The following is a 12,307-nucleotide window of genomic DNA, read 5'->3' on the forward strand; positions in this document are numbered from 1 at the left end:
AGAATTGTAAGATCAAATAGGCCAGTTTGGACCACCCTGCATTAGAGCACCAATCTGTGATTAGATATTATTTCTAATATCTTTCTTATAAATACTAAACACAACCATTTAAGATAAATTAACTTATAACCTCTAATGTCACATACTGTTGGGGTATCTTGAAAGCTAATTCAAATACTAAGTAGTAAATTTGTTGAACTCAATTGTACTATGTCTAAAGTAGGAGTTTGGCAATATAATGAATTATGAAAAGTAAGACAATAAATTACTTATCACTTAATAGGTACATCATCATCATCATAGGCGGTCCCTCAAACGAGGATGACTTGCTTCCACATGAGTTCTCAGGTGTTTCGATGAAGGACCAGATGTTCTAGTCCTGAACTCCAATTGAGGGGTGGAAGATGCCTGTGCGTGGATTTTTTTTAACGTGTGGTGACCGTTGCACATCAGCCGCCACACGGCCTTGATAGAGCTAGGCCTTTATCCAGTGGCAAGGGATAATCAGGACGACTGGATACCTGCTCTGCTGCACGGACCTAGTGCGCACACATATCACAGCGTGGGCAGGCCCGTGCTGCTCCTGGGCCCTCGGCTCTTCTGGGTTCCGTACACTCATTCGCTGCACCTCCATCATGATCCCTCACCGCTCCTCCACCACAAAAACACTCGCCGCACCTCCACCACGATCTCCCGCTGCACCAAACATTCGCCAAATCTCTGCCACGATCACCCACCGAATCTCAGCCACAATACTCATTGCTCCTCCACCCTGATCACTCGTCGGAAGTCCGCCATGAGCTTCCCACTCCTCTGCTGTACCAGGGCCCCGCAGCTGCTCCTGCCCATGCTCCAAACAGCAACCTGGGTCCTGATGACGTCACCCAGTCACCCACTATGCGGTGATCTTAAAGATGCGTGGGCTAGGATAAATGCTCACCAATTACCACTCTGGCTTACTCGCTGCTTCTCCCGAGGAGGCGTATCTTCTGGGTCTTCAAGTCCAGTCTCAAGGTCAGCTTCCCTGTCAAAGTAGCAATGCTCTCTGGTGTTTCTTCTCTCCATCCCATACAGAGTGCTCAGTCCGTGTTCATTGCAAGCAGACGTAGAAGAGCGAAGAGAGAAGAGAGAGAGATGGCAGCCAAAACTGCCTCTTTTATACTTGAAAAAATGCTCCTTTTCATGGCAAAATCCAACTGCCCTTCCCTTGAGGCTGTCCAACTGAAAAACAAACTCAAGTCTGTGCCTGTTCCTTTGTCAACTGGGCTGTACCTCGATGTGTGGCTCCGATGAGCCTGTGGTTGAATAGCTTCCCTTTGTCTTTCGATGGCCTGAAACCCTAGCCACTTTACTTAATGTCTCTCTGATGGGTTCCCATTCCATGACAAAAGGGGCCAATCAACTATGATGTTCCTGCTTTCAGCAATTCTCATTCCCATCCAGCTGATGTGTATTCAAGTTAAACATGTTTGGACCTGCCCCAAGTCAGTGCTGTCTGCTCTCTGCAGTAACTGAATATGTGTTCAAGCAATGTCCAAAAGTTTTAAGTTTTTGCTGTTGAGTTTTTGTCGAATCTTACACTGGCCAAACCAGGTAACAGACAAAGATATTTATCCATTCTTCATTCAGAGGAATGAATTATCAGTCGATAAAGATTGTATCATGTGGGGTGCAAGAGTGATTACACCAAATAAATTCCGGTCCAAATTATTAGGAGATCTTCATGACCAGCACCTGGGAATGTGCTTGACCAAGAGTTTTGCAAGCAGTTACTTATGGTGGCCAGGTCTAGATAAAGATAGAAACATAGAAACAGAGAAGCATAGAAACATAGAAAATAGGTGCAGGAGTAGGCCATTCGGCCCGTCGTGCCTGCACCACCATTCAATATGATCATGGCTGATCATGCAACTTCAGTACCCCATTCCTGCTTTCTCTCCATACCCCTTGATCCCTTTAGGCGTAAGGGTCACATCTAACTCCCTTTTGAATATATCTAACGAACTGGCCTGAACAACTTTCTGTGGAAGAGAATTCCACAGGTTCACAACTCTGAGTGAAGAAATTTCTCCTCATCACAATCCTAAATGGCTTACCACTTATCCTTAGACTATGACCCTGGTTCTGGACTTCCCCAACCTCAGAAACATTCTTAGAACGTAAGAACATAAGAACATAAGAATTAGGAACAGGAGTAGGCAATCTAGCCCCTCGAGCCTGCTCCGCCATTCAACAAGATCATGGCTGATCTGGCCGTGGACTCAGCTCCACTCACCCGCCTGCTCCCCGTAACCCTTAATTCTCTCATTGGTTAAAAATCTATCTATCTGTGATTTGAATACATTCAATGAGCTAGCCTCAACTGCTTCCTTGGGCAGAAAATTCCACAGATTCACAACCCTCTGGGAGAAGAAATTCCTTCTCAACTCGGTTTTAAATTGGCTTCCCCGTATTTTGAGGTTGTGCCCCTAGTTCTAGTCTCCCCTACCAATGGAAACAACCTCTCTGCCTCTATCTTGTCTATCCCTTTCATTATTTTAAATGTTTCCATAAGATCACCCCTCATCCTTCTGAACTCCAACGAGTAAAGACCCAGTCTATTCAATCTATCATCATAAGGTAACCCTCTCATCTCCGGAATCAGCCGAGTGAATCGTCTCTGTAGCCCCTCCAAAGCTAGTATATCCTTCCTTAAGTAAGGTGACCAAAACTGCACGCAGTACTCCAGGTGCGACCTCACCAATACCCTATACAGTTGCAGCAGGACCTCCCTGCTTTTGTACTCCATCCCTCTCGCAATGAAGGCCAACATTCCATTCGCCTTCCTGATTACCTGCTGCACTTGCAAACTAATTTTTTGGGATTCATGCACAAGGACCCCCAGGTCCCTCTGCACCGCAGCATGTTGTAATTTCTTCCCATTCAAATAATATTCCCTTTTACTGTTTTTTTTTTCCCAAGGTGGATGACCTCACATTTTCCGACATTGTATTCCATCTGCCAAACCTTAGCCCATTCGCTTAAATCTCTTTGCAGCCTCTCTGTGTCCTCTACACAACCCGCTTTCCCACTAATCTTTGTGTCATCTGCAAATTTTGTTATACTACACTCTGTCTCCTCTTCCAGGTCATCCATGTATATTGTAAACAGTTGTGGTCCCAGCACCGATCCCTGTGGCACACCACTAACCACCGATTTCCAACCCGAAAAGGACCCATTTATCCCGACTCTCTGCTTTCTGTTCGCCAGCCAATTCTCTATCCATGCTAATACATTTCCTCTGACTCAAATTATATTTTCTTTATTGCTATTAATCATTACCAACTGTTATAAAATGAAAGAAACGAAGAATTATAAATGACACTAAATGATGTATAGTATAAGAATATTTTCTTAGATGAGTTGGAAGTGTTTCTATTTTCAGTCCCACACAAAAATCTTAAATTAAAAAAACAGTAAAGTGTGCATTGGTGTTGGATAATTTTAAAATATTAACTAGACACCTACAACAAACAGAATCTTTAACAGCGAAAAGCATAAGGCTCTCAGTGTTGTGGCCTCGCAGCATTCATTTGCGCAAGGCCGGAAGAGATGGCGCTGCATTTCCTGTCGGTGGTGGGTGAACAAGCGGGAACTGGTTAATCACGAGGCAGCTAGAAAATGGCGGCGGGCGGTGGAATGGTGGCGAGAAAGGCTTGCTCGCGCTGTCAGCGGCAGTTTCGGCTCTCTGGTGAGTACAGAAGTCGGTGGCTTGGATCAATTTTTGGTTGCGACCGTTAAAGGGATTGTTTTTCTGTAGAAGAAATGTGAACAAGGGGCCGGGAGAGGAGAGGTGGGGACTGTCAAACGGAAGTGTTGCCCGGCTAGGCCAGGGTGCTTCGGGCTGGTTAAAGGTTGTTTGTAAATGTCCTGAGTTATCCTCCATTTGTCCTTAACTAAGTCTCGGCATCGCACACCTCTTCCACAGTTCAGTTGGCCTTGCCTCTTGGTTGCTGGAGAAAGATTATTATGGACAAATGGAGGATAATTGAGAAAATTTACAAACAGCCTTTAATCAGCCCGAAGCAACTGACCTATACCATCTAGCGAGATATATGTGCTGCTCTGTTGTAATAGTAATACTGGCAGGTGATTGGTCGAATTGCAATACAATATTCAGGGTTGTGCCACCAATAATGCCTGTTAAGTAGTAAAAAAAAAAGATAAATTAGATATCTGAAATGGACACAATGCTTGAGAAACATAGAAAGTTAGTTGGTATCTGTAAATAAGTCAGGTGGTGATATGGGTGTGTAGCCATCAGGGTAAAGAAAGAACTTGAATTTATATAATGCCTTTCATGACCAGATAATATGTGATGACCAGATAATGTCTTTGTGTTGTTGCTTAAGTGATAAACATTGCTCAGGACACTAGGGCGAAATCCCATGCTCTTTAAAATAATGGCGTGGGATCTTTTACATCCATCTGAGCAGGCGGACGGATCCTCGGTTTAACATCTCATCTGAAAGACTGCATCTCCAACAGTGCAGCACACTCAGTAGTGCACTGAAGTGTCAGTCTAGATTCTGTGCTCAAGTCTCTGGAGTGGAACTTGAACCATAGCCTTGTAAAAGTTGGATAGCCAGGTGTTGGAAGGATAGAATATTTTATTTATAGAGACACACATTACATACTGTGCCCCCCAACATCCAATTGATATACATCACCTGATTGGTAACACTCTTGCCTGAGTCAGAAGTGTTAATTGTAATGAGCCAGCGCTAACATCTTGGGCACAAGTTTTGGCCTGAGTTGCTCCTATTTTTTTGGAGCAACTAGTTTAGAATGGAGCATCTTAGAAATTGCAATTCTCGGCATTTAGTTTGCTCCAGTTCAAGTGAGTTAGAATAGTTTCATTGTAGAACTTTGTTTTCACGAGGGCGTGTCCAGCCACTTACGCCTGTTTTGCAAGTTTAGGCAGCGAAAACTTACTCCAAATTAACTTAGAGTGAAGTGTAGCTTTTTGTACGCTTAGAAAAACCTTGCCTACACTTATAAATCAGGCATAGAGAACGAGAGATTTGGGGGGGGTTTACAAACATTAAACACTTCACTTTTACAAATAAAGAGCCATCATCAATAATAAATGATAGATAAATCAACCAATAATTAAAAAATTAAAAAAATAATTTAAAAAATCAAATAAAAAATTAAGTTTCTACTTACCGACTGCAGCACCGGGAGCCCTCCAACAGCGTGCTGGGACGGGCCTCTATCTCTGTCTCTCTTGTCATAGTGTCTCTCTCTCTCTCTCTCTCTCTCTCTCTGATAGATCTCTTAATTGCCAATGAAATACAAACTCCGGTTGTAGTTTTAATGTAACTTTATTTTGGCAGCAGCAACAAGCTTCTGGTTTTAAGCCAAGCCGTTGTCCTTCTGAGACCACATGGCCAAAATGGCTGTACTTATACCTGGTTCAATTTACAGAAAAGAACTCGCCTTCTTTGACCTTATTGGCTCAATTGATAGTCTGTTAACTTTTTAATTGGCTCGCTACCCAAGATCCTAAAATGTCAAGTTGATTGATGACTTAATGCAATGTGGTCTGTGTTTTCTCAAAACTGCAGCTAGGGTGCAGTGCTTGAATTCTCTATCAATCCCCCCTTTGATTCTTTCACAAACTGAATCATAAAACATCAGGTATCACTGGTTAAACATTCTACAAAATAATTTCATACATGTTAATAGAGTTTTCTTCTAAAATTTGTTGATGTGTTTCGCCACATGTCCGGACTAGTAGCTTCCACGCAAATTTACACCAACCCGAGTTCCATCGTGGCCACAATGGAAGTCTGGTTTTAGTAGGTTAATTAACCTTATTCCAATTTAATTCAAATCAATATCTTAATTCAACCAGTAAACAACCTTCCCTTAAGCATAACATACCACTGTGCCACGTACAGACGGTCTGCTGGGACCTGCAAGGTGTCTCACATGCGGGACAGCAGCTACAGCCGCCTGGTTGCAACAACATTTAATCAACATAAACAAACAATATAAAAGTAAAATAATTACAGCGACTAGTATCCACCAATGACGTTCCTATTGAACCTAGCCATGCAGTGGCTCCGCTCCACAAAGTGAATGATGGGGGTTGCTTAAGTTTTTCTACCTCCTTTTGGATATGCTCCGCTAAGTGGGTAATTTCTTTGGAGCTATCTGGGATATATGTGCAACACTCAGTTCCGAGTAGGGCGCAAGTACCTCCCTTTTCAGCCAGGATGTAATCAAGGGCCAGTCTATTCTGTAGGGCTACTGTGCGGATTGCTACCATTTCTGCATTGATTTTAACTAGGGCCTCTGAGGTATCATTGGCTACCCGTTCCACAACGGATGCCATGTTAATGGATTCCCTTGCCAGTCTGGCAGTCCCATACCTGGGGATCAGAATGGCAAAGAACCTCTCTGTTTCTGTGATAGCTCTCTTAGGACGGTGTAAATGTTCCGACAGTGACTCTATATAGAAACATAGAAAATAGGTGCAGGAGTAGGCCATTCGGCCCTTCTAGCCTGCACCACCATTCAGTGAGTTCATGGCTGAACATGCAACTTCAGTACCCCACTCCTGCTTTCTCGCCATACCCCTTGATCCCCCTAGTAGTAAGGACTTCATCTAACTCCTTTTTGAATATATTTAGTGAATTGGCCTCAACAACTTTCTGGGATAGAGAATTCCACAGGTTCACCACTCTCTGGGTGAAGAAGTTTCTCCTCATCTCGGTCCTAAATGGCTTACCCCTTATCCTTAGACTGTGACCCCTGGTTCTGGACTTCCCTAACATTGGGAACATTCTTCCTGCATCTAACCTGTCTAAACCCGTCAGAATTTTAAACGTTTCAATGAGGTGCCCTCTCATTCTTCTGAACTCCAGTGAATACAAGCCCAGTTGATCCAGTCTTTCTTGATAGGTCAGTCCCGCCATCCTGGGAATCAGTCTGGTGAACCTTCGCTGCACTCCCTCAATAGCAAGAATGTCCTTCCTCAGGTTAGGAGACCAAAACTGTACACAATACTCCTTTTGGATATGCTCCGCTAAGTGGGTAATTTCTTTGGAGCTATCTGGGATATATGTGCAACACTCCAGGTGTGGCCTCACCAAGGCCCTGTACAATTGTAGCAACACCTCCCTGCCCCTGTACTCAAATCCCCTCGCTATGAAGGCCAACATGCCATTTGCTTTCTTAACCACCTGCTGTACCTGCATGCCAACCTTCAATGACTGATGTACCATGACACCCAGGTCTCGTTGCACCTCCCCTTTTCCTAATCTGTCACCATTCAGATAATAGTCTGTCTCTCTGTTTTTACCACCAAAGTGGATAACCTCACATTTATCCACATTATACTTCATCTGCCATGCATTTGCCCACTCACCTAACCTATCCAAGTCGCTCTGCAGCCTCATAGCATCCTCCTCTCAGCTCACACTGCCACCCAACTTAGTGTCATCTACAAATTTGGAGATACTACATTTAATCCCTTTGTCTAAATCATTAATGTACAGTGTAAACAGCTGGGGCCCCAGCACAGAACCTTGCAGTACCCCACTAGTCACTGCCTGCCATTCTGAAAAGTCCTAAAAATTCTTTAAAAATATGATACATATATGGCACAATGTAGGCTAAATAGCAGGCTCCTGTCCAATTCTGGGGCAGCCAAGGGTAGGCCTTGTGGCCACGCACCCAATAGGCGCCATTATAGGCAATGAATGTTAGCTGTTTCTTTGTCAGCAACACTCCGGGGCCTGTCCAGGCTTTTCCATCTGTTTTATTCGGAATCCCGTTACGTTAAAAATTCCCACATCAGCCCAGTTTGGACGGTTCCATGGCTTGATTACATTATAATTCCGGGAGCAGTTACTATACCCCATATTTTGGCCTCCTTTGATGTTTCTAATCAGACAGACCAATTTCCCCCGGTCTTCCTATTCCCGTTGTATTAGTGATAACAAAAAATGGGGGCCATTTGGAATTATTGTAGCATGGTTGGTATCCCCCTTCAAAGGTAGTCAGATTGTAACCTGCTGACTTTCATTTACGTGCCCAGTTTTCCGTATCCTGAAACGCCTTGCCTGTTTTGTTTTGATTAATTATCCACTCAGCCATTTCCGAGATATTCAAGGGAACTGGCCTCAAGGAAATCCCTCCCTATGAGTGAATAGGAATATGCGCACACACCCAACAACTAGAAATGTTACCTTGTTTGGCATAAATGTATGACATATATAAAAACGTATTTACGTGTAATTCCCTTGGTACTCTACTATTTCCCATTGGTGCAGAGGGTCGGCTAGTAAGAAGTAGGCCTATGCCTAGAATACTTACAATCAGTAATACAGTAAATTTATACATTTTGGCAAAAAGTAATTGTCCTTAATGGATTTCATCTTCAGTTACGGGTGCTCGTTTAACGTGTGAAGTGTGGATCCAGGCTTTCTTTCCTTGGACTTTAACAGCTGCCTGGGTGGTCAATAACACTTGATAAGGTCCCTCCCACTTGGCACCCAAAGGTTCTTTATGCAACTTTTTCACATACACCCAGACTCCCAGGATGATGTCGTGTCCTCCTTCGGGTGGATTACCCCAAGCTGCCGATACCTGTCGGGGAAACAGAACTAATAGCATTGGTTAGGTTCTGACAGTATGATAACAAAGTGTCACTCATTAAGTGAACATCAGCTTTCCTTAAATCAATAGTTCCTGGCAGCGACATGGGTCTTCCTGTTATAATTTCAAATGGGCTTAGACCTGTAGTTCTGTTCGGGGTTGCCCTAATGTTGCATAGCACTATTGGTAGTGCCTGGGGCCATGGTGTTCCTTCTTGGTGATATTTGGCATGCTGTTGTTTCAGAGTTCGATTCATTCGCTCTACTTGTCCTGATGATTGTGGATGATAAGGACAGTGTAAATCTCACATAATGTTCAGTAACCTACAGACTTCTTGGCAGACAGCACCTGTGAAGTGTGTTCTCTGATCTGAGTCAATGCTACTCGGGACTCCCCATCGGGGAATGTAATCCTTACACACGACCTTTGCAGTGTGATTGGCTGTGGCTCTTTTAGTTGGGACAGCTTCTACCCATCTAGAGAATCTGTCGACCATGACAAGAATGTTAGTGTATCCTTGGCATGAAGGAAGAGATATATAATCAACCTGCAGATTTTGGAATGGTCCAACAGGGGCAGGGGGCCTCAGTTGGGGCATTACCGTGATTGGTCCAGGATTATTTTTCTGGCAGACCACACAGCGGTCTGTTACCAGCTGGGCATGTTTTTTAAATCCCCGACCCCACCAGCTTTTCTGGAACCATGCCGTCATCTGTTGTGAGGCCAAGTGTCCCCACGAGTGGATCTGTTGGACTAAAAAAGGCATAAGCGCTTGTGGCGCGACTGGCTTGTCAGTAACTCTTTGTCTCCAGACACCATCTTCACATAGCTTAATTCCTGCCTCAATCCATGTCCATTTTTCCTCTCTGGAGCACTCGCCTTGCATTGTTTGAAGGTCTCGTGTCAGAGTCCTGAGTGCTTTCAATCTGCGCATCTGTGTTGGTTCTTCTGGGGGAACGCCCTGTGAGGCGGCATCTTTAGCTGCCTGGTCGGCTAGGGCATTTCCCTGTGCTTCCGTGGTATTTTCCTTGGTATGGGCCTTACACTTCGGGATGGACACTTCTTGAGGTAATTGTATGGCCTCTAGTAAGTCTCAGACTTCTTTTCCATTTCGGATAGGTGTACTAGCAGCAGTGAGGAATCCTCTTTTCCACCATAACAGACCAAAGTCGTGAGCGACTCCAAAAGCATAACGCAAATCTGTGTAGACATTAGCTGTCTGTCCTTCTGCTATTCGACATTCTTCTGACAGGGCCCGTAACTCGGCCTGTTGTGCTGACGTTCCTGAGGGTAAACATCCTTTTGCCACTACCTCATATAAGGTTGTAACTGCCCATCCTGCTTTTCTGGTACCATTGTCAACAAAGGAGGAACCATCTGTAAACAGGACGAGGTCTGGGTTGTGGAGAGGCTCCTCTGCTGCTAATGCTGCTTCTTCTGTTTCTTTTAAAATCTCCACGCAATCATGCTCTTCACATTCTTCCCCCCTCTTGCTCCCTCGATTCTGACATCGGGAACATAGTTGCGGGATTAACCGGGCTGGCCCGGACGATATGGAGATTAGGAGCTTCCAAAACTGCTGTCCAGCGGGTCCATCTAGCTGCCATCACCTGAGACATTCTATTCATAGACAGCAAAGCGTATACAGTGTGGGGACACGACAATCAGCTTTTGGTCGAGGACTAGACCCGCAGTGATCTAGCTTCCATGGCCCTTAGGCAACTTCCCCATCCGAGAGCTACCGCATCCAGTTTTGCCGAATAATAGCCAATAGGTCTTTGTCGATCCCCATGTTCTTGTGTCAGTATAGCTGTCATATATCCTTCTTTCTCATGGACAAACAGGGTAAATGGCTGACCACTGTCGGGGATTCCCAGAGCCGGTGCCGAACACACAGCCTTTTTCAAACTCAGGAAAGGCCTCTTGCTGTTTCTTAGTGAGGGTGATGGCTTCTTTAGAGGCACGTTTCCCCTTTAAAATATTATTCAATGGCTGAGCAAGCTGTGTGAAGGAGTCAATCCAATTTCTGTTAAAGTTACACAATCCCAAAAAATACCTTAGTTCCTGAATAGTGGTGTTTTTTTTTAGCAGCCCGAATGACTGCAGTTCTATCCTGGGTAAGTTCTCTCTTTCCTTGTGAAATCTTTTGTCCCAGGTATACAACCTCTTGGGATATTTGTGCTTTGTCGATCTGGTTTTATGTCCTTTCAGCCAAAAGTGGTCCAGCAAAGCTCGTAAATCTTGTTCATGCTGTTCTTCCGTGTTTGAAGCTAGCAGGATATTGTCTACATATTGGATGACTGTGGATGACAGGGAAGGTAATTCTCGCAAATGGCTTTGTAAAACCATGTGGAATACCGTAGGGCTGTTGTGGAAACCCTGCGGTAACCGGGTCCAAGTATACTGTTGTCCTTGGACAGTGAAAGCAAACCACTGTCGAACCTCCGGTGCCAGAGGCACCGACCAAAATCCATTGGCCATATCTATAACCGAGAAATATTTATGTTCCGGTTTGAGGGCATTAAAAATGGTGGAGGGATCTGCGACCAAAGGAGCTTTTTGATGAATACACTGGTTAGCTTTCCTATAATCGACAGTCAAACGCCAAGTCTCATTAGATTTCTGTACCGGCCACACAGGGCTATTGGAGGAGCTATGCGTTTTAATAAGCACCCCTTGTTTCTCCAATTGCTGAATAACCGGTAAGATTCCCGCGATGGCAGTTGGACTGATGGGATACTGTTTAGTGCATGGAGGATTGGTCCATCTGGAGTAGGCCATAATCGTTCTTATCTTTAGCCCATATCGGGTGTTCCTTCAATTCTTTCTTCAAAGTTTTAATTGACCATGTCACCCGACCATTCTCGAAATGCAACGATGAATCTATTTGGATTAGAACGTCCATTCCCAAAAGGGGTTAATCTACTGGGCCTATCCAGACCGGCGTGGTTAGTTCATGTGGACCCAGCCCTATAAGTACCGGTGTTGTCCTTTTAATTTCCATAGGCTGTACGTGCCCTACCATCCAATGACAAAAAGTCTCCATATTGTAGGGGTAAGCATGTTAATTCCACCCCTGTGTCTAAAAGACAGTCCACATCCTTATCGCCCACCCTCACAGTTATATATAGCCCATCTCCCCTTTGTTGTATTAGTGCGCGGAGGGGGACCAGGGTGGGCTCTAATCGTTTTTTGCTATCCCAAGTAACTCCTTCTGTTGTTGTATTGTCAGTCGTTTAAATGCTTCTGTGAGGTCGTTACCTTGTGACAAGCCTGGTTTGTTGGCTGAATTGTATCCCTGGCTGTGTCCTCTTCCCCGGCCACGACCTTGCTGTTTTGCCCTGCACGTCTTGGCCCAGTGACCACCTTTCCCACAATAATGACATTTTCCGGGTAATTTTCCTAATAACTGTTTATCGGAATCCTGGGATTTCCATCCCACAGCCTGCAGGGCTCGGACTTTAGACCCCATATCCTGATCTAATTGGTTACATCGATCCACCAATGCTGCAAAGGTAGTTCCTCTACCTTCCCAGTCCGGTAACACTACCTTAAGCATTTTGGACAGTTCTGGCTTTAGACCTGCCACGAAAGCTGCTTTCAGGGGTCCAAACACTTGTTCATCCATTTCCTCATCCGTATTATTCATACCCGAATG

At 44.6% G+C, this 12,307-nt stretch overlaps 1 protein-coding gene across 2 annotated transcripts in view; it reads left to right on the forward strand.

The window, feature by feature from the left end:
* The first annotated feature begins 3,625 nt into the window (after positions 1-3,625).
* Positions 3,626-12,307, forward strand: part of rnf17 (ring finger protein 17) — a 265,192-nt gene continuing 256,510 nt past the window's right edge. For both annotated transcript variants that reach the window (XM_070892177.1, XM_070892179.1), the window contains exon 1: positions 3,626-3,730. In XM_070892177.1, the coding sequence (XP_070748278.1) occupies positions 3,661-3,730 (70 nt within the window). In that variant the 5' untranslated portion in view covers positions 3,626-3,660. The remainder of the gene's footprint in view (positions 3,731-12,307) is intronic.

The sequence above is a fragment of the Pristiophorus japonicus genome, chromosome 10, assembly GCF_044704955.1.
Source record: "Pristiophorus japonicus isolate sPriJap1 chromosome 10, sPriJap1.hap1, whole genome shotgun sequence".
Taxonomy (NCBI): Eukaryota; Metazoa; Chordata; class Chondrichthyes; family Pristiophoridae; genus Pristiophorus; species Pristiophorus japonicus.